At 42.4% G+C, this 23,756-nt stretch overlaps 1 protein-coding gene across 2 annotated transcripts in view; it reads left to right on the top strand.

The window, feature by feature from the left end:
• The window catches only part of CDKAL1 (CDKAL1 threonylcarbamoyladenosine tRNA methylthiotransferase), a 1,035,666-nt gene that overhangs the window by 726,944 nt on the left and 284,966 nt on the right, over positions 1–23,756 (top strand). For both annotated transcript variants that reach the window (XM_075314700.1, XM_075314699.1), the window contains exon 12: positions 4,103–4,283. In XM_075314700.1, the coding sequence (XP_075170815.1) occupies positions 4,103–4,283 (181 nt within the window). The remainder of the gene's footprint in view (positions 1–4,102; positions 4,284–23,756) is intronic.

Here is a 23,756-nt window from a genome sequence, read left to right as displayed (position 1 = left end):
GATCGTTCAGCTGATCGCCCGGCTGCCGGCATGTGAGAGCGCTCAGCTGATCGCCCGGCCAACAGCATGTGAGAGCGCTCAGCTGAGCGCCCGGCCGCCGGCATGTGAGAGCGCTCAGCTGATCGCCCGGCCGCCGGCATGTGTGAGCGCTCAGCTGATCGCCCGGCCAGCGGCATGTGAGAGCGCTCAGCTGATCGCCCGGCCGCCGGCATGTGAGAGAGCTCAGCTGATCGCCCGGCCAACAGCATGTGAGAGCGCTCAGCTGAGCGCCTGGCCGCCGGCATGTGAGAGCACTCAGCTGAGCGCCCGGCCGCCGGGTGATCAGCTGATCGTTCACAATAGTCTGCTGCCGGTAGAACTGTAAAAAAGAAAAAAAGCTTTCCATTGTTTTGTACGATCCGTTGCATCCGTTGTGCCATTATATGCAACACATCCGTCACACAACGCAATGCACCGGATGCCGTTCAACGCAAGTGTGAAACATGCATTGTATGCTTTTGACGCAGCAGTATTTGTATCTTTTTGCTATGTCATGATTTAAATAAATAAAGCTACTTTGTTTTTGGAACTCCTGATATTTGATTTTGACAAAACATTATTCGTACAGTCATATGCAGATTACTTGCTTTTTTGGTGTGATTTTACATGGGATTTTTCAAATGCAATTTTATGCGGAAAATCTACACATAAATCAGTATACTCATAAGAGGAAACTGCATGTTGTGCATCATTTGGAACGCACACTGCAGTTCTGTTTACACAATTTCTAGATATTTCATCCACTTTGCTGAAACTGTGTAGAGAAAAAACACAGCGTCAAAAACTCACCAAAATTTGTTGCAGGAACTTAACCTAACTGATGGCTCACCAGGACTAGTCCAGGCTCGTTGGCTGCAGTCACACCTCTTGACTGTGATTGACAGTACCTGTTATATTTGTTTTTTTCACATTTTGCATTGATATTCATACACCTATGGGAGCAGGCCAAGAGAATCTGCTGGAGACCGCAGCCTCTTGGACTAGTCACCCGTGCTGCATTGTCTTTGGCCGGCTTACAATTTTACGCTATGTGCGCACTAGAAAGTGATTTTTTTCTTAGGCTAAGTTCACATTTCCGTTGATTTGTATCAGTCACATGCGTCGCTTGACGCATGTGACTGATGCGCTGTTCAACGCTGTACAACGGATGACAAAGAACAGAATTCTTTGTCGGATTCCGTTGTGTGCGGGGGGCGGAGTTCTGGGGCAGAGTCGAGCGGGGGGCGGGGCCAGGCGCTGAGGATGTCAGTGGAAGTGCTGCGGTCTGCATGGCTGGGGACAGGTGAGTGTATCTGTGAGTGAGTGTGTGTATGTGCATGTATGTATGTATGTATGTATGTATGTATGTGTGTGCACATGCAAAGTGCGGGAGGGGGCGGAGCCGAGCGGGGGGCGGGGCCAGGCGCTGAGGATGTCAGTAGAAGTGCTGCGGTCTGCATGGCTGGGGACAGGTGAGTGTATGTGTGAGTGAGTGTGTGTATGTGCATGTATGTATGTATGTATGTGTGTGTGTGCACATGCAAAGTGCGGGAGGGGGCGGAGCCGAGCAGGGGGCGGGGCCAGACGAGGGTGTCAGTGCTTGTCTGCATGGCTGGGGACAGGTGTGTGTGTGTGTGTGTGTGTGTGTGTGTGTGTGTGTGTACATACATGTGCGGAGTGCGGGAGGGGGCGGGGCCGAGCGGGGAAGTGTCGGCCTCCCTGCACACGTAACCAGCCTAAATATCGGGTAACAGCAAAGCACCCGATGTTTACCTTGGTTACCCGATATTTACCTTGGTTACGGGCCTACACCGCTTAGCGCTGGCTCCTTGCACCGTAACCAGGGTAAATATCGGGTAACCAACCAAAGCTCGTGACGTGTGCAGGGAGCCAGAGAGCATGCGCAGCGAAATCCGACGGATCTCGCTGCTCAAAAAACGTTACATGCTGCGTTCCCCCCGCCCGGCGGTCAGTCGTTCCACGACTGATCAGTCGGGCGGAGGGTGCAACGCAGCATCATCAGTCACAATCCGCTGCTCATACAAGTCTATGGGAGCAGCGGAATCCGCTAAACGGATTCCGCTGTTTACAAGAGCAGCGGATTGTGACTGATAGATTTTAGCGGAAATGTGAACTTAGCCTTAAGGAAAAATCCAGACCCTCTTAAAGAATCCCGCACCCGTGGTAAAAAAACCGCACCGAAATCCGCATGCGATTTTACCGCGGTTTGCCGCAGGTTTACCGCGGATTTTCCATAGGTTGGTCCCTGCGGATTTTTACTATTATCTATGGCAAAAACTGCAGGTACCTGCAGAAAAGAAGTGACATGCTCATTGATTCCGCAGCGAAAAATCCGTGGGTATAAAAAAAACACAGGGTGCACACAGCATTTTTTAAAACCCATAGGATTTGCTGGAGAATGACTGCAGCACTGTTAGACACATTTTCTGCAGCAAATCCGCGGTAAATCCGCAGCGTGCGCACATAGCCTTATGCTTTCTCTGAAGTGCTGCAACCATTGTCTGATTCATGCTGCCTGTGATTCAGACCGCATAAATTAGCAGTCAGGTTCCCTATAAAGAGAATCTGGCACCATGTTTTCACTGATCTGAGGGCATCATAATCAAGCTCAGAATTAAAACCCAAGAGAAAAACACAAAATGAGCATGTGCCCTATAATGACATAAATAGTGGTAGTACCCTTACATAGGGGACTTGGTCAACACTGTTTGAACAAAGAGCGTAAAAGTCATCCCACCGCGACCAGGTGTGCCCAATCCCGACAGTCCTAGGTCTGATATTAAAACCTTACCTTGTTCAGTGACATCAGTGTGAATAAGGACAAGGCCGACCTGCAGCCACCTGTCCTTGGGAAGCTATATACATGCAATGTCTAGCTCATTTTGTGTTTTTTTTTCTTGGGCTTTGTATATGAAATATCCACAATGTGGACATGCCCCTATTGCACATATACAAAATTGTGCTCTGGTTCATTTTTTTTGTTTTTCTGTGTGGCCCCTCCTTCTGCGCTAGACATTGTATCTATGTAACTCCCCATAGGCAAGTGGCTACAGGTCGGGCCTTGTCCTTCTCTGCCCTTATTCACACTGATGTCACTGGCGCAAGGTAAGGTTTTAATACTGGAGTAGGGCCGTCTGGATTGGGCACTCCTTGTCCCGCTGCGATGGCTTTTACTCTGTTTCATCAAACAGTGTTAACCAATTGCCTTATGTTATTGAAATGTATTCCCTCTATTTACTTTATTATTGGGTATATGCTCATTTTATGTTTTTCTCTTGGGTTTTCAAATGGCCACAGTGTGAACGTGCTCCTATTGCTCATATACCAACTTATACTCTGGGTCATATTTTTTTTTTAAGGGTATCATAATATAGGGGCTGTGACCTTAATTCCAGCAATGTCTCAGTTACTGGGCTGTTTACTGCTGTTTTGATAAAGTTGCTGTTGTATCTGCTGCAGATTTACCACTTCTCTGAATGCTGAGCTCTGTGTAATCCTGCTTACACCATTTATTGACCGCTAACAGTGTACACTGTGCATAGGCAGAAAGATGATATTTAGTTTAGAAAGCTGGTTTACTTGTGCTCAAATAATAATCTCCTGTTAATAAAGCAAACTTCATCAAAATCATAAGTGACACATTGCTTTGTCTCTACATTATGCTGCTCTCAGATTAGATTGCAAACCTTACAACTTCCCTTCAATTCCTTTCACCTGAGGGCAAAGAGAAGATTGTCGCTCCTCACCGCTTTTTAGCTTTGAACTTACCGGTGCCTCATAACTTTATGATTTAGATACAAATCTATTGGCAGTTTCTAGGTTTGGATGACCAGTTCCTTATGGCCCTTTTCTATGAAATAAACCAGTTATGCAGTGACTGATCTGTTCTATTTCCTCTATTATTTTGGTCGCCCTAGGGTTGCTTTATGTATTGCTTCCACTGGCAGGGAAGGGGTTAATATAACGATAGTTGGGCTCCTCTGGGAAATTTGTTGTGGAAGGCTTGGTAGAATGCGAGCTCCCTAGGCCACAGTTTAACATGTTTTTTCCATCTGTCTTGTAGAGTGCCCGGAATCACAATCGCTACGGACATCATCTGCGGATTTCCTGGAGAGACAGATGAAGATTTTAAGGAGACGTTAAAACTAGTCGAGGAGTACAAATTCCCCAGTCTCTTCATTAATCAGTTTTACCCGCGCCCGGGGACCCCAGCTGCTAAAATGGTGCAGGTTCCAGCTCCTGTGGTAAGCTATTCTCTTTCAAGTGAAGGTGTGTAGATTTAAGGCATTTCCTGGATGGTGTTTGCAAAGGGCATGAGCTGCGCACTTACTAGAAAATCACCAAGGTGTGTGCCCATATTATATTACCTGGATGGCACAAGCGCTGGTATTTCGTTTTTAATAAATATTTGCAGTCAAGACCAGTAATTTTATTTACTAGTAAGTTTTCATACCGACGACTATCTTATTTCAATATTTGGAGTGGTTATGTCTGTGATTTTATTAACCCCTTAAAGGGAACCTGTCACATCCCAAAATACTATTAAATTGAGGAGATGGGGTTAATAGTGGTTTAAAGCTGCCCGGCTGCTGCACTGAAATCCAGGTAACAAGCAGAAAATGAAGTTGTTCCTCCCTGCAGCCTCTGGCTTTCAGTCATAGCAACGTGGCCTCAGTCACCACTCAGTACATAGGAATCTGTAACTATGCTCTAGCGCTGGCTGACAGCTGACTATGTACTGATGCATTGCAGAGCCAGCTGTCAGTCTGAGCTGGGGCATGGGTACAGCTGCTGCCTTCTATGTACTGAGTGGTGACTGGGGCCATGCCTCTGACTGAAAGCTGGAGGCTGCAGGAAGAACAAATTCATTTTCTCTTGGTAGCCGGGCTTTCAGAGCAGCGGCTGCACAGCTTTGGAATGCTATTAATCTTCAGATTATGGGGTCAAGCTGCAGGTTAATAGCATTTTTGGATGTGAGGGTTTCCCTTTAAGGATATGATGATTTTTTATTGTTGCACTTGCATTTTTTCTTTCACTTCTTCCAAGAAACATAGCTTCTTATTTTCCACTCATATTGCCATATGGGAGGGCCTGTTGTATATGCAACAAATTATTTTTTTTAATTACACCAATTATTTTCCCTGATATAGTACTAGAAAAAGGTTGAAAAAATTCCAAGTGAGGTGAAAATGTGGAAAAAAAAATAATGCAACTCCACATTTGTTTTTTGGGTGTTGTATTTGTGGCGTTTATTGTGTAGTATAAATGACTTGGACGTTTGATCCTCAGATCAGTATGATTACATCGACACCAAACTTGCATATTTTTTTCATGTATTTAAATGGTGCAAACCCCCCAGAAATTCATAAAGAAAATAAAATGGCTTTTGTCACAATTCTCTGAGCCCTGTAACATTTTCATTTTTCGGTTGATTGAGCTTGTTTTTTGCAGGGTGACCGGACTTCTTTACAGATACATTTTGTATTCTATATGAGGCTTTGATCACTTCTTATTGCATTTTTTGCGGAGTTTGTGGCAACCTAAAAAACTATTCTGGCAATTTTATTTCTCTCTTTAGGCTCTGTGCGCACTGGGAAATGGAATTTTCTTGTGAAAATTCCGCATGCTCTCAAAGATTACCGCACCCGCGGTAAAAAACCGCGGGAAACCGCACCCGAAAACCGCATGCGGTTTGCCGCGGTTTGCCGCGGTTTTACCGCGGTATTATTCGCGGTATTGCCGCGGTTTTGCCGCGTGCGGGTTGGGATGTGCTTTATTGCATTCAATGCAATAAAGCACATTGAAGAAAAAAAAAAAAAAAAGTCATTTAATTCTGAGATAGTAGATAGACAGAAGAATAGATAGAGGGATAGATAGAGGACAGATCGCTGCATTTCCCACGGTCGGCAGTGAGTTCACATTACCGGCCGTGGGAAATGACCGGTAATTACCTCTGCTGTCTGCTGCATTCAGCCTGTGTCTGTGACAATCGCGGCTGGATGGAAGCAGCGCAGGACGCAGGAGCCGGAGCTGTGTGGATTACGCCGGAGCTTTGTTTTGGGGGGGGGGGTTAATAAAGTGGTGAACGAGGCTTGTTGGTTTTATTTAAAATAAAGGATTTTTCGGTGTCTGTGTTTTTTCACTTTACTTACGGGTTGATCATGTCAGCTGTCACATAGACGCTGCCATGATCAAGCCTGGGGTTAATGGCGGTGGTCCCCCATCACCATTAACCCCTTGTATTACCTTGCCACCACTGCTACACGGTGGCAAGAAGAGCCGAGGACACGCCGGCATTGCCGCATATTGCATGCGACAGTGCCGGGGCAGCTGCGGCTGATATTCTTGGCTGCTGGAGGGGGAGTGAGGCGGGGGACATTATCCCTGCCCCTCTCCCTCCCCAGCCTGAGAATACCGTGCCGCCGCTGTGTGCTTACCTCGGCTGGAAGGTAAATATGCAGCGGAGCCCACGTTCTTTGTTTTCTATATTTCCGTTTTCTTTCTATGTGTGTTCTATGTGTCTGTGTCTATGTGTTCTATGTCTGTGATGTGTCTGTGTGTGTGTGATGTGTGTGTGTTTACTCTCTGCACGGCTTCCTCTTCCTGTAATGACATCACTTCCCTGCAAAACCGCAGACAAGTGATGCACATTACCGGAGGTAAACCGCGAAATGCCGCAGGGAATAACGCAGGAAAACGCAGTGAACCGCACAGAATTTGCTGCCTGCATTATTCCCTGCGGGATTTCATGATTAACATTGAGTCAATGGAGGGAAATCCCGCAGCGATGTGCGGAAAAGAAGTGACATGCACTTGTTTTTGCTGCGGGAATCCCGCAGCAAAACATGCAGCTGTCAAATTCCGCCTAGTGCGCACAGGTTTTTTTTCTTCCATAGGATTTGCTGGTGATTCACTGCAGAGATGTTATGAACATTTTCTGCAGCGAAACATGCAGCAAATCCGCGAAAAATCCGCGGCAAAATCCGGTAAGTGCGCACATAGCCTTAGAGCTTTGACCTATCAGGTTGATCAATTTAATATTTTGATAGATTGGACATTTATGCATGCAGAGATACCACATGTGGGTTTTTCTTTTTTATGATATTTTAAGATCTTTTTTAAATAAGGGAAAAGGGGGTACTTCAGGTTAAAAAAACCTAAAAGTTAAAACCTTTTTTTTTTACTTTAACTTTTTCTTTCTTGAACATGTGAATACTACTGTATTGGTATGTATAGTACAAATCGCAGTCTCCTATGAACATCAACTACAGGCTGGCATTTTCAGGAGCACTCACATGCCAGGTACAGCATTATTTAGCAGGCACCTGGCTTTGATGGAAATGCATTTGTGCCCTGCAATCGTGTCACTGGCGGGTGATGGGCAGTTAGAACAGCATGCCCCCGAGCCGTGAGCATTAAATACTGCTGTATGATAATGACAGCAGCATTTGTTGTGTTAACAGCTTCAGGCGGAGATCTGCTCCACTCATGGCTGATAAAGACAGGTGATGGCTGATGAACACAATACATGTATGGCGGTGTCGTTCAGTGCATTTTATGGTCTTTAGTGCGCATCTGAGCAGAAAATTAAAATGTGTTTTTTTGTTTTGTTTTTTTTTTATAAACCATCTTTATTGAAAATAAATCGTTATACATGTACAGTGTATAAAATTAGATGCAATTTCGGAAATATCAGATGAAACTGAAACTTCGATTATGCAAATTATAAGACAGTGTTTTCTTGACTAACCTAACAAATCTAGAACTCCCACAATCACTCCCCCCCCACCCTTCCCCCTCTCCCCAGGCACAAAACGTATTTGTAGTAACCTCTTAGCTAAGCCTGACCGGAATGGTACCTGCAACGAGTTGTCTCATATACCAGTCTGTAAATTGGGAGCATTCTTGTATCGATTGGCATACCAAGAGTGCCACACTCGATGGCTTAAAAAAGAACCTGAGAAATTGTTCCAGAGACAATAGTTTTGCCGACCAACCCTCTCAGGAGGTACTATAAGTTCGTAATGATGTCCTGAGTATTGATAATACATGGCTGCGGAGGTTATCGCCCTAAAAATGTGGTGCCCCCACTCAACAGAGGCTTTCTCTCTTTCGCCTCTTGATCAACCCACAGTATGGAGAAACGCATTGAGGCATGAGCAGCAAACCTTAAGCTTCTACGTTTTGCATTTTATCTTTCATCCCTTGTCCCTGTTTGAATACATCCTTCTCTAGATCCAAAAATTGAGTAGTGACATTTAGGTACATCTAGGTAAAGCCTCCGTTGATCGAGAGCGCCATTTCTTGTATTTTAAGGGTGACAATATCCACAGCCAGGTATTATCAATACTTATGGCATCATTAGAGAGACTTATAGTTAGTACCTCCCTAGAGGCTTGGTCAGCAAATTTATTGTCCTATGAGCCAACTAATCAGATCCTTTTTTAACCCCTCGAGTGGGGGTTTGTGTGTTTTTTGTCTTTTGAATTGGTTTTAATGCATATCTAATAACTTCTATGTTATACTGATGATAGTACCATACATTTCTATCCTATATGAAATTTAGTTTATGGCTTGTTGCTTAGAATACCAGCCAACCAGTGCCATATTTACCACGCATGCTGCCTTAAACCTGAATACATCCCCCTCCTATTTACACTCACCGATTGTTGACATAATTCACTGTTTTTTGAGCAGTTGTAATGATGATTGGTCAATGTGATCAAAAGCGGAAACTAACCATTAAACTACAGTTTACTACCAGCTATCATTTACAATCAACTTTGATGATTATTTTTAAAGCCTCAATGACATGATTGTTAAAGAATAACCATTGTTTTATTTGTTCTTTTATAAGTCAGTAGTGTACATAAAAATGAGCAGCTTTGTAATACAGTGGAACCTTGGATTAAGAGTAACTTTGTTTGAGAGCATTTTGCAAGACAAGCAAATCTTTTTACAAATTTGTAACTTGGTTTAAGAGCAATGATTTGCAATAAGAGCAAATCCTCACCCTGCACACTTCCGGTTCTGTCCTTTCACCACGCTCTGACCCGCTCTGGAGGTAACTTTCTGTACATATGTACAGTATACCATTGTACAGTATATACTATATAGCATGTCTATCAATTTGCATTTGTGAATACAGTACTGTACTTTCTTTCTGGTAACCAGTACAGCACATTACTTGTACTGTACCTCTCACACACAGCAATTCTATTGTAAGGTAATGTGCAGTTTAATTTGTTGTTTGTTTTTTTTACTGTACAGTATTTTGTATCAGTGTACTGTAATAATGTTATATGAACACAGTACATTATTTTGCATTACTGTAATAAGTTTGTATAAATACAGTAAATATTTTTGGGTTGTAGAACGAATTGTCTGTGTTTCAATTATTTCCTATGGGAAAATTTGCTTTGATATAAGAGTAACTTGGTTTAAGAGCGCACTCCCAGAACCAATTATGCTCATAATCCAAGGTTCCACTGTATATCTTATCAGACACATTTGCTTCTTTCTGCCATAATTGATCAGTCATCATCAAAATTCTCAATTCTGAGGTAAAATCTGTATTCAGTGAAGGCTTTCCCATTACTGAGATAGGAGATGGCAGTTGGTGCTGATGAGATTCTACAACGGGAGGAGCTAGAGGCAGAGGGAGGAGCTAGAGACAGAGCTCCGCCCCCTCCTCTTTCTTCTATCTCATCAGTAACATCTGCCATCTCCTATCTCAGTAATGGGAAAGTCTTCACTGAATACAGATTTTACCTCAGAATTGAGAATTGTGATAATAACTGATCAATTTATGGCAGAGAAAAAAGCAAATGGGTCTGATAGGATATATCACAAAGTTGCTTATTTTAATGATAACTACTGATTTATTAAATAAAAATTAAAACGACAGTTACTCTTTAAGTGTAAATTCCTCTCAGAGTAACTTGCACAGAAGGATCCTGGTGTTTACTGCTGTAAACTGTTTTCCAAGAATTGAACTTTTTTGGGAAATTGCCAGGCCTACAATAGTGTACCAGAATCTTTGTTCTGTATACATGAATTATCCCTACCCCTGATAATAATACATACAGTAACTAAACCGCATCACCATTGTGTGACTAGTTAAAAAGATAATGTTAAAGGAGGATACTGCCATACCATGTCTGGATACAACTACCATATAGTTGTTGAATAATACCACCATAGAATGACTGGATAACACCATAGTTCACAAATAATGCCACCATACAGAGACTAGATTTAGTCACCATGATGTGTGAATACAACTATAACTTGATCCCACCCCCGTACAGTGACTGCATAGCACATTCATATTGCTGAGTGTTAGCCCATGCGCGGGCTGAATACAGTGGTCATACTGCAGACTGTCTGCGGGGCATCTCCAGACTGCAGACTAGACAAAGTAAGAAAATACTTACCGGACATAGGTGAACATCTTACAGGTGATATCTTCTCTGACCCGTATTGCTTGCAATCTCCGTTTTGGCAAGACCACCATGAAGACGTCTTCCATTTCTGCAGGATTAGCTCACAAAAGCAAAACTTCACTAAACATAAGGTTCTGTTCACACATGTGGCCTAGCATCCATTCTCAGAAAGTATTGCTGGATCAGCTGTAGAACAAGCAACACCGACAACCAATCGACCCTTTTGGTTTAGAATGGAGGTCCGTCAGATTCCATAATTTGGAATGGAAAAATAGTGTTGCATGAGTAGGCAGATTTGCAGTTCAGAATTGTAAGATTACTGAGAGGCAGCTGTAATGGTGGCCAGGTTTATATATGGAAATGATTAAGAACTTGGCAACTCTGGAAGTATTGTTATAGTTTCGGTGGAGAAGAATAGCTCACCTCAGAAGCTGAATTACATGATGCTTCCCGTAACCTGAGACTTCCTAGGCTGCATCAGTAAGAGTCCCCATGAGGAACCTGCAAAGTGAAGTGACGGGTCCATGCTGCTACAGTCGGTGAACCTCTTTACCAGAATACGCCATGAAAATTTGCTCATTCCTCACAATTAGCAGCCCATGTGGAGACCATAATGTCCAGGCCTGTACACCTCGGCATGAAGTGTGGACATGATGCTGGCCTAACTCTGTGGCTTCCTGCTCTTCTAGAATGCATACTCCAATCAAGTTGTGTAATTCTGAGCCTTTTACTCCCGCAGGAGCTTGCACAGCTTAGAGTCCTTTTGAGTGGAAAAAGCCATTTTAGAATTGCAACCTTCAGGTAATCTTTCTGCATATGCTCCCTCTCACAGAAAGACCACACTGAGAATAGTAGTCTACAGTGGATGGACTACTCTCTGAAAATCTCTGTAGCTGTTTTGCAGCTAACAGGGTCAATGGTGTTTATAACCGACGGGCATATGACTTGGAGGATGAAGAAGAACCAGGGAGTTGGTCAATGGAAGAATGAACTGAGGACAAAATCATGGCCCGGGTTTTTGCTTTACTATTCTTGCTCTTTTTAGGAAGTTAGCTTTACTATATTCAACAATGTACGTGTAGTAATTATTTACAGGGTAGATCAGTGGCAGACATCCTTTTTACTTGGTGCCACCTTCCTCTCTGTAATGCAGGCCTTCTGCAGTCAGTATGCAGTGATTTGTTTAAGAGCGGTCTTCTGCTGACCGAAAGGCAGCAATCAGCTTTGTGCTCTGCAGACTGCCAGGCAGGCATTATGAGCATACATTTGTGATTTTCACTTATCAGAGCAGCGCTGTATCATGCATTCAGTGTTCTGGAGGTTTGGTACTCCTCTGTTTTTTTTCCCACCAATCTGATGCTTATTGAGCCCTGACCCCCAGCTCTCAATAACAAGGAGATGCTGGTCCAGACAGGAGGAGATAAAATAGAAATTACAAAATTTCTGGTATTTGGTACCGCCCTCCTGCAACCTGCCACCTTAGGCCCTTGGCCCTCCAGTACCTTGATGTAAGTATGGCCCTGATGCCTTGTGGCTGAACATGCTCTTTCCATTAGAGCTTGTAAGCACTGTCCTGAATCTTACTGGTATTGGAGTACTCTCTTAGCTCTGTGCTCCTCCGATTGCCTCATATTGCAGCATTGAAATGCACACAGTCCGGGCTCGCTGTGAGACCTTGCTGCTGTCCCAAACTGTCTGACAACTGAGATAGCATTGACCCCGCCAAGCAGGAAGCTGGGGAGCAGTGCTCTTCTGAAAGTAAATGATGAGAGTAACCATTTTATTGCATTTTAGTTATTTTAGACTTTAAGTAGACAAAGTCTAGGACAAATAGTAAAGTGAAATTTTGTACTAGGTCTTGGTTTATTTTTCTCCTTGCTCAGTGAATGTCAGATCTAATTTTCTCTCTTAGCGGTTACATGCAGTGAACTATTGCTTTTTTTTTTCTTTCTTGATGATATTATACCTTTTTCTAAAACTCCATTTAATATTCATGCCCCCTCCAGATAGTCACTAATTGCTCTTGCAGTGGCCTCAATGTTGCATTTATTCTACTTTACATAAAGTCAATTTCTGAGGGAATGCCCCTAGAGTTTCCCGTGGATTGTATTCCTATGAAGTACATGGGAGAGAGTATAAAAAATGCAACAGCATCAAAGGAAAGGAAAAATGCATTAAGCCAGTTGTGCGTCCAGATATTTACATATTAAAACAATGCCCTTTGCTTTCAGCCTTACAATGCTCATATAATGGTAACTCTCAATATTTTCTCTGGCTTTTGTGAGATAACGAGGTCTGGCTGAAAAACATAGAAACCATAATCCCTCCCGGCAGTTATTTCCAACTTTCTTCTCTTTACCCTTGAACCAACAAAGGTGTGAGACTCCGCTTAATCTTTCTTCTTTATAATTGCATGAAGAAAGAATCTGCATCTTCCTGACGATTTACAATAAACCAAAGCTCTAAATTAAGGACACCGTGTCTGCTAATGGATGATTTGTTTATATTATAATTTTTTCTGTTATCTTCAATACAGTACTTAGATTGTATAAAGCAGAAATAAAGGTGAAGACCCCGATCTGTACCTGCAGGGCTTGTATCACTGATCCATGACTCTTGTAACAAAAGGATGGCTTTCTAATACTTTGGTCTTACACAACGGGTAGCTATGCCAAAACAAGAAGTTGGGAAAAAGATGAGGATCCTAGGCCATCCTACTCCTTGTGATGCTGTCACAGAGTGGAGTTCTAAGGCCCTGTGCGCACGGAATTGACGCAGATTTCAATGAAGAAAATGTTTATAACATTTCTGCAGTCCTTCTCCAGCAAAACCTATGGGGATAAAAATATGCTGTGCGCACACTGCTTTTTTTTTTCCCTGCGGAATTTCTGCTGCGGAATTAATGTGCATGTCACTTTTTTTTTGCAGGTACCTGCGGTTTGGAGGGCTGGCGGATCAATCACCCGCTGACTCTGGGTCGGCGGAGGATTGATCCCCGGCATGTGACCAGATTCTGCTCCCCATATAAAGTTTATGGGGAACACAATCTGGGGCAAAGGGGTAGGAGCAAGCACTTCATACTCACCTATGACTGGGCGGCTGTCACACTGCTCCCGCCGCAGCTCTTTCATCTTCCAGAGCCGGCCGCTCATTAGACTCATAACATATTCACGCCTTCCCTGCTCACTGGTGGCTGTGATTGGTTGCAGGTAGACATGCCCCCACGCTGAATGACAGCTGTCTCACTGCAACGAATCACAGCCGCTGGTGGGCAGGTCTATAGCGTACAGTAAAATAGATAAATAATTTTTAAAAAAACGGCGTGCGGTCCCCCCAATTTTGAGAACCAGCCAGGATAAAGCCTGACAGCTGGGGGTGTTATTCTCAGGCTGGGGAGCGCCTCAGCCTAAAATTATCAGCCAGCAGCCGCCCAGAATTGCCGCATCCATTAGATGCGACAGACCCGGGTCTTTTCCTGGTTCTTCCCGTTGCTCTGATGCGGTGGCAATCGGGGTAATAAGGAGTTAATAGCAGCAGCCCATAGCTGCCACTAAGTCCTAGTTTAGTGATGGCAGGCGTCTGAGACACCCCTCTCATCAATAAACTGTAAGTGAAAGTAAATTTACACAAACATCCCAAAAATCCTTTATTTGAAATAAAAGACAAAAAAGCCCCCTCTTTCACCACAGTGCCACAGACCATGACTGCTCACTGTGAGGGTCAGGTCGCAAGTGAAGTGAGCTGTGCGGGATCAGCGGTGACTTCACTTATGTGCTTTGCAGTGACAGGTGGAGGACTCCAGCTGTCACTGCACATCAGCTTACTGAAGTCACCGCTGATCTGCCTCCGGACGCTTACAGGCCAGCTCATATATATGCAGTTATGCACTGCACAGCCGACCCGTAAGTGGCAGAGCGCCGAAGACAGCCGCATGGGACACAGCATCGCGGGAGACTTCAGCACCATGGACAGTAGGAGCGGGAACAGGTGAGCATCTCCCTGTGCTTTCAAAATAACGCAGGGACATCCCACAGCAAATCCGTAGCAAACTGCGGTAAAACCACATGCGGATTTCAGGTGCAGTCTGCTGCGGATTTATACCTCAGGTGCGGTAATCTTTCAGAGGGTCTGGAATTTTCTTAAGAAAATTCTATTTCCTTGTGCGCACAGGGCCTAAGAATGGATTAAATGATGAGATGTCTTTCTTCGTGGATGTCATTCATAAGTTACATTTGTGTAGTTGACAGACACAACTGATGACAAAGTTGTCCACTTTGCTCCCTGGTCTATTCTGCATAGTATAATTATAAAAGGCTGTATGGAACATTTTTTGTTCCAGGAACTTTCAGGTGCAACATATGTTGTTCCCAATGCCAGAAATGATCCATTAAAACATTGGGATCAGTTTTGGCATTACTGTCCTCTTGGTGTTTTATTACCCCCCACAAGTCATGATATATGAAAATAGCCCTTAATTCTAATAGTATAGTGAGTTTATATGAAGGACGCTAGTACAAGCCAGACAGTTTTTGGGAGGTGGTGGTAGTATTTTTTCAATGGTGTGAAATGACGACCAATCTAGTGGCTTGAATGAGATGATAAATTGAGGTGGCCATGTGAAGCACTGAGTACAATCAATAGATACAGGTTTTTAATATTTACTTAGCATCAATTTGCAGTCAGTTTATTGGTCACTGTATTCTTAGATGATCTCATTTGATAATGATAAATATGCAAAATATATAATCTGTAAATCACATTAATTAAACATGATGTGGTCTTATAATTTAAAAATCATAAACAAAATGCTGCTCAGTAGGTGTCTGCATTCTGCTGTCCACTGTTCTCAAGTGAACTCATCTCTAGCAGAAGAGCCACCGGGACAGATTACAGTTAGTGGGACTAGGTGTTTGACAGACAGGAGAGTAGGAACAAAGAGTGAAGTGCATACAGGCATAACAGGGAGAAGGACTTTCAACCTAATACATGCAAGCCAATGGCAGGAGCAATGCATATTGAGAAGTGAAGTAAAAGAAAGTTCCAGCTCCTGTAGTGCTGGCAGAATACCTCACCAACTTAGGCCCCTTCACATTTCAGTGTTTCTGGTATGTATGGCATTTGTAGTTGTGAAACTTTTTTCATGGATACCACACATACCCATTATAACATATGGTGACTTTCACATGTTCGTGTTTTCAAACCGAGACATCTGTGCTGCTGGAGAAATGGACAAAAAGAGCCAATAAATATCTATAGGTCCATGTAAACACGTACAACATAAGGATGGTATCCATGTACTATCCATGTGCTCTATGTGTTTAGTATTGAAAGTATAGGAGAAGCTTTGTAATTTAATTGTCTATATCCACAATGGAAAAACATGGATGGCACACTGACGAGCTACGGATGGCACACTGATGAACCACGGATGGCACACTGATGAACCACGGATGGCACACTGATGAAACAGGGATGGCACACTAATGAAACACTGATGACACACTAATGAAACACTGATGACACACTAATGAAACACTGATGGCACACTGATGAAACACGGATGGCACACTGATGAAACACGGATGGCACACTGATGAAACACTGATGACACACTGATGAAACACGGATGGCACACTGATGAAACAGGGATGGCACAATGATGAAATAGGGATGGCACACTGATGAAACATGGATGGCACACTGATGAAATAGAAATGGCACACTGATGAAACGGATGGCACACTGATGAAACACAGATGGCACACTGATGAAACACGGATGACACGCGTTTTAAAACACATATACATAGATGGGTGATTAAAAATAAACACAGATGATCAGAACAGACCGTGCTATACATAGGTGTTTTTATATAGACGTGTGAAGGAGGCCTTAAAATATGGATAGTAAGTTGATGTTCATGAGAATCATGACATTCCCTGCACATAGTCCTGGAGCACTTTAGAAAGGAGAAAGCGTAGCACCATGTCTTGTTTTCCTCTTCATTTGGATATATTTTTAAAGTGGTTTTCATCTGTACTTTAAATTAACCAGTAGGAAGCTACAGTGCCTTGCGAAAGTATTCAGCCCCCTTGAATTTGTCAACCTTTTCCCACATTTAAGGCTTCAAACATAAAGATACATTTTTAATGTTATGGTGAATCAACAACAAGTGGGACACAGTTGTTAAGTTGAATGAAATGTATTGCTTATTTTAGACTTTTTTAAAAAATAAATAACTGAAAAGTAGGGTTTGCAATATTATTCGTCCCCTCTACTTTCAGTGCAGCAAACTCACTCCAAAAGTTCATTGAGGATCTCTGAATGATCCAATGTTGTCCTAAATGACTGATGATGATAACTATAAGCCACCTATGTGTAATGAAGTCTCCGTATAAATGCACCTGCTCTGTGATAGTCTCAGTGTTCTGTTTAAAGCACAGAGAGCATCATGAAGACCAAGGAACACAACAGGCAGGTCCATGATACTGTTGTGGAGAAGTTTAGAGCCAATTTTTTTACAAAAAGATTTCCAAAACTTTAAATATCCCAAGGAGCACTGTGCAAGCGATCATCTTGAAATGGAAGGAGTATCATACCACTGCAAATCTACCAAGACCCGGCCGTTTATCTAAACTTTCATCTCAAACAATGAGAAGACTGATCAGAGATGCAGCCAAGAGGCCCATGATCACTCTGGATGAACTGCAGAGATCTACATCTGAGGTGGGACAGTCTGTCCATAGGACAACAATCAGTCGTACACTACACAAATCTGGCCTTTTTGGAAAAGTGTCAAGGAGAAAGCCATTTCTCAAAGATATCCATAAAAAGTGTTGTTTAAAGTTTGCCACAAGCCACCTGGGAGACACACCAAACATGTGGAAGAAGGTGCTCTGGTCAGATGAAACCAAAATCGAACTATTTGGGCACAATGCCAAACAATATGTTTGGCGTAAAAGCAACACAGCTCATCACCCTGAACACACCATCCCCACTGTCAAACATGGTGGTGGTAGCGTCATGGTTTGGGCTTGCTTTTCTTCAACAGGGACAGGGAAGATGATTAAAATTGATGGATAGATGGATGGAACCAAAAACAGGACCATTCTTGAAGAAAGCCTATTGGAGTCTGCAAAAGACCTGAGACTGGGACGGAGATTTGTCTTCCAACAAGACAATGATCCCAAACATAAAGCAAAATCTACAATGGGTAGGGTTCACAAATAAACGTATCCAGGTGTTAGAATGGCCAAGTCAAAGTACAGACCTGAATCCAATCGAGAATCTGCAGAAAGAGCTGAAAACTGCTGTTCACAAACGCTCTCCATCCAACCTCACTCAGCTCCAGCTATTTGCAAAGGAAAAAGGGGCAAGAATTTCAGTCTCTCGATGTGCACAACTGATAGAGACATAGCCCAAGCGACTTGCAGCTGTAATCAGCAAAAGGTGGCGCTACAAAGTATTAACTTAAAGGGGACGAATAATATTGCATGCCCCAATTTTCAGTTATTTATTTTTTTTAAAAGTTTAAAATAAGCAATAAATTTTGTTCACCTTCACAATTGTGTCCCACTTGTTGCTGATTCTTCACCATAACATTAACATTTTTATCTTTATGTTTGAAGTCTGAAATGTGGGAAAAGGTTGAAAAATTCAAGGGGGCCGAATACTTTCGCAAGGCACTGTATCCTGATGAAAGAAAGGAGATGCCATACTTAAAATCAGTAACCCACCCCTCTGTTCCATTGTTGCCCTATACTGTCCGGTGGTGAGACCTGACGGAGGCCGACACTGTGTTGGGTTGGTGTCTGGGGGGTTAAGCATGGAAAGTATGCCTTCTCATTTTCTTTCGGCAGAGCAGCTACCTACTTATAAACGTAAAATAAAACCGCAGAAGCTCTTTAAACACATACCTACATTGTTGTATGTTTCCTCTTTAATTGGAGAGGTCTTTTTTTTTCCTTCTTATTTGATAACTGAAGAAGTGATACAGTCCTGTGTGTTCCAGAAATAATGAATGTTACAGAAAAGATGGTAATGTCCAATTAGGCTTTTTCCCAGCGCAGACAAAGATGATGTTGTTGTAATGTGGAGAGATAATGAAACTGCACACACATTATTAAACTATTGCTTTTCATCATTTTTTTTCTTCCCAACTTGACAAGGATCTAATGAATCATATTGGAAGGCAAAATCAGATCAAATTTGCTTAAATAAAATCTCTTTAACCTTGAATGCTTTGAGCAAACGTGCGAGGAATGCAAACGCGAAGGAGACAACAGGAGGCAGCAGATTATCTTCCCACACCCCTACATAGGCCCTGTGCTCTCCTACCTGCTCTGTTCCTTAGTGCCTATGCTATGCTTCTGAGGACAACTTCTAGGAAACTGCAATGGAAAACCAGGTTTGAAACTAAGGATGACAAAGAAAAAGTGGAGAAAAAGTTAAAAGTAGCAAGCGGTTCTCTGCCATTTTACAGTTTCTACTATACAGTGCTATAGTTAAAAAGCAAGTTTTGTACTATACATACGTGTTGTAGGTTCACCTCTACATGAGTTTAATTAATATATTGTACTGTATTTATGCCTTTTTAGTTTAGTTCACATTTTTAAATAGATTTTCCATGATTTCTGGATTGCAAAATGAAGAGGGTGCATCTTTTCTTTTTTTTTTTTTTTTCTAGGCATTGCATCTTTTCTTCAATTGAATGGGTAGGAATTGGTGATTTCCAAATGAAAATCTGTCAGCAGGTTTTTCCTACCTAATATTGTCATATAATGCACCCAATCCTAGTTTACACCCTCACCCGCGCTCACTAAATGATTGGTTAATTAGTGGGTGTGTATAAAAACAAACCCAGACCCTTCACTTGAACTGCAACTTTATTATGGGGAGATAAGGTATGCACACCAGTGACTATGTAAGGGGAATACATGTAATAGCAGAAACTGCTGTGTGAATACTGACATGAAAAATTCAATAGCTATGTGTAAGAATGAAATGTGAAAAATGGAACCTGCATTACTGCCATGAATATATGAATAAAGAGAAATTTAGCTACTGAATTGATCAATGCAATAGAGCCCCAACACTACGCCAAAGTATTTCTCTACGTTGGGGTCCCTAGCTTGTGTGTGTCCTCTCATGCAGTTAAAAAACTTACCGTGTATGGGAAGCTGAGACCCAGGCTATATATACGATGTGGATTGGCAATAGGTGTGTATGGGGAGGGTTCACAAACGAAAAACTACTAACAAATAAGAAATAAGAAATAACGTTTGGCACAAACGAAAAACTACTAACAAATAAGAAATAACGTTATTTCTTATTTGAACTGCAACTTGACCTCTGACAACATGCCAAAAATCCATCCTGCGACCAAAGCCTTGATTATCAAGAGGCTGAAAACCAGATCCACTGCAGAGGTGGCTAGCACCTTTAATGTGTCTCAGCGTCAAGTACAAAGAATTAAAAAAAGATTTTAAGAGACTGGAGATGTTTTTGACAAGCCCAAGTCCGGCAGACCCCGCAAGACAACTGCTCAGGAGGAACGTTTGTTGGTTAGAACATCCAAAGCCAGCCCCTCTTCCACTGCAGCAGAGCTCTAACAGCCCTGGTCACCTCCAGTACCTATGTCAACTAGAACAGTTTTTTGGATTCTGTCTCGAAATGGCCTCCATTGTCGAATCAGTGCCCAGATGCCAGCACTAAACAAAAAGCAATTAAACCGTGTGGCATTTGCCATGTCCTACAGCCTTCTAAACAGATGGACGCTGGAAAAGTGGCAGAAGGTGGATTTCTCTGATGAATCTTCAGTTGAGTTACACCACAGCTGCCACAAATACTGCAGGAGACCTACTGGAACCTGTATGGATCCAAGATACATCCAGAAAACAGTTAAGTTTGGTGGTGGAAAGATTATGGTCTGGGGTTACATTCAGTATGGGGGTGTGCGAAACATTTGCAATATCAATAGTCTAAAATATCAAGAAGTATTAGCTTACATTCCCAATCATAAAAGGGGTCAAATGCTGCAGCAGGATGGTGCTCCATCTCATACATCCATCTCTACAACAAAGTTCTTCCTGACAAAGATGATCAAGGTGCTCAAGGACTGGCCAGCACAGTTACCAGACATGAACATCATTGAGCATGTTTGGGGTAGGATGAAAGAGGAAGCTTGGAAGACAAAACCATAGAATCTAGAAGAACTCTGGGAGGCATGTAAGATTGCTATTCCTAATGACTTCATCAATAAATTGTATGAATCATTGTTGAACCGCATGGTTGCAGTCCTTCAAGCTCATGGAAGTCACACAAAATATTAAATATGGCTCTAATAGCACCACAACTTCATTCACCAATGTTATGCAACATATCTTTGTATTAGAAGTTAATTATTTGTTTGCATTTCACATTACTTTCTGTGGGCGACAAAACTTTTGTCTTGCCAAAATCTGACCTTTCTGTGTTCATGAAATGATCAATATTTCAGTTTTGCAGCAACTTTATTTTCATCACCTGAACCAAATTTAGGAGGGTTTCAGCTTTCAAAAGAGTAATTTATAAAACCAATGGATGAATTTAAAGTCAGGTTATAAGCTTTTATTTACATAACCTAGATAAGCGACAGAACTTCTGTCAGGGAGTGTATACATAATACAATGAATAGTGATGAGCAAGCACTACCATGCTCGGGTGATCAGTTCTCGTAACCAGCAGTTGGATGCTCGCGACTCTAGTACCTCAGTATAATGGAAGTCAAATGGGGGACTTTAGCATTTTTACAGAAAATTTTTCAGAAAAACACTTGAGTCCCATTGACTTCCATTATACACGGGCACTTGAGTCTCGCTCATCTGATCATCCAGCTGCTGGTAACGAGTACCGACTACTCGAGCATGATAGTGCTCCTTATCACTACTAATGAAGATTTGGCTCCAAACTCAAATATTTATTTGCGGAAAGTTAGAATGACTGCTGATATCACTTTTCCAAATGTTTTAGGCTTCTAAATGGTGAATCTGTAATAAAACTCTGCTCACATATAATGACCAAGACCAATTCTCCTTTCAGAACTGGCTTCTCCTCTTGTGGAATCTGTAAAACCAGTCAACTTTTTCCAAAAACTTTCTAGGAAACCGCTGAATAACATATTAACAACTTAACAGAGGAAGGGATTATATTTCCTGGTGATATATTTTATTTCAGTGGAAATACTCAGTATAAATTCCAAACTGGTTATTGGCGAGTTGCACTATAGCTGAGAAGACGATCCCTAAGAGGTTCGCTTCTGACTTCTTTCTCGAGTCTGTCATCTGAAGCATTTTCCTTTTGGCCACTCTAACCAGATGTTGAAAAGGGAAGACTTTGTTTTCTTGTTACAGGGATGATTTATTAGGATATGCATTAAGCTTGTTTTAATCCCATCTGCTGTAGATGTATACTGTGGCTCCTGTCAGTCTTGTGTACCGGAGCACAATGGTCTCAGTGATGGCTTTGCTCAGGGCTGACTTTGTGCAAGCAACTAAGTTCAACATTCACAGCTGGGCTTTACTGAGTCAGGCCCATGGGGAGGAGCGACTATTGATATTGGCTCTGACTCGGAGCGGTGTCTTTTGAACGTGTAGACTTCTCCTGCCTCGGTGATGATCAGAGCAGTGGACAAAGCTATAGTTTTTCTCCTACTTCCACAGGGTTTGGGTTCTAATAACAAGTCAGAGTTCAAAGCGAGAGCACCGTTCCATGTGGCTTTCCAGACGGATTTTTCACACTTTAATTTTTATATCTGGTTTTGTGCTACATATAACTTCACACAGACTACAGAGCACAACTACCAGAAAGAACAGCATTAATGTTTTACGTATTTCCCAAATGTTGTGTCAATATTAATCTCTCTTTTATAACTATATACTAGTGATATGGTATTGCACTTGGTACTTTAGAGTACAATTACCTCTCATTCTGGTTATTGGAAGGACACAATGCAGATTTCTCAGCTTTTGGGTAACATACTGTTAGGAACATTCAGTCTTTGTCTTCTCACAGTTTTACAAGAAATTATTCTCTTGTTTTTTGTTTTTTTTGCCAACTGATTTTTGTATTTTTTTTTTTTTTGCCATATTCGCCAGAAGAAGATCAGACCTACCCTTACAATAACATATTTTCTTTTCAATGTTCTCAATTCTATTTTTGTAACATTTGAAAATACATAAACAGAATATTATCTGAAAAACATGGATCCAGTACATTTTTTGCAAAGTTTAGGCCCAATTAATACCACGATATGTTAGAGATCTATGATTGCAACATTACCCTAAAATCTGCTCCTATTTTGGACATATAAAATTGACCTTAATAGTAGATTTGTAAAGCAACAGTGAATCCTTACTGACAGGGGTGTAACAATCACAGTCAGAGAGATCACATTTGCGACCGGGCTCAGCGGGGATAGAGGCCCGGCGCCCACCCTGCAGAGGAGTAGCTGCGCTTTTCAGTGATGTAACGCCAATGGCGTCTGACCACGCGGCTGCTATGGGCCCTGTGACTCAGGCGGGCCAGGTGCAAGCGGCTACACCGGGCCCTTCTTGCCCGTCATCGCACAAAGCAATGATGAGAGAGGGAGTAGAGCGCTCCGCTCCATCCTTCATCATTCTCCCCCTGTACCTGTGCTCGATATCTCAGTGCAGCGGAGCGCGGTGACGTCACTACTGTGCGCCGCGGTGCTGAAACATGCAGGACGCTCTGACCGGAGCAGCGGGGGAATGAGGAGAGGGGAGTTCTAGTATATTAATTTTTATTTTTTTTTTAATCCGTGAGTACACAATAGCCAAAGGACTATGGGGGTGCATTAAAGGGAAGGTATCGTCAAAAAAATTCAAAACTGAAAAAATGTAAAGTAATGTTTTAATGTTTTGTTTAAATATTATTGTTTGTTTTTAATTGAGCAAAGTATAAAAAAAAAAAAAAGTTTGATATTTTCCACTGTTAAACACTAGGGGGAGCAGCTTCTGCAATCCTACAGAAATCCCACTGTAGAAAAAGCTCACATTACAGCTGCAGTAAAGTGGGCGGAGTCTGCTCTCCTGTGTGTGATGGCACGCCTCCCCCCTCCTAATCTGAGTGTTTACAACAGATAACAGAGACTGACATGTAGGGATGTAGTGCAGAGCCATTTTGTTGGTGACCAGAAATGTCTAAAGTGTCACCAAGGACAGCAAGAGTATCACACAGGATAGCATTAGATACACAGCTCAGCAGACAGTATCA

Source organism: Anomaloglossus baeobatrachus, chromosome 6 (genome assembly GCF_048569485.1).
Source record: "Anomaloglossus baeobatrachus isolate aAnoBae1 chromosome 6, aAnoBae1.hap1, whole genome shotgun sequence".
Lineage (NCBI taxonomy): Eukaryota > Metazoa > Chordata > Amphibia > Anura > Aromobatidae > Anomaloglossus > Anomaloglossus baeobatrachus.
This window is presented reverse-complemented; position numbering and strand designations above follow the sequence as displayed.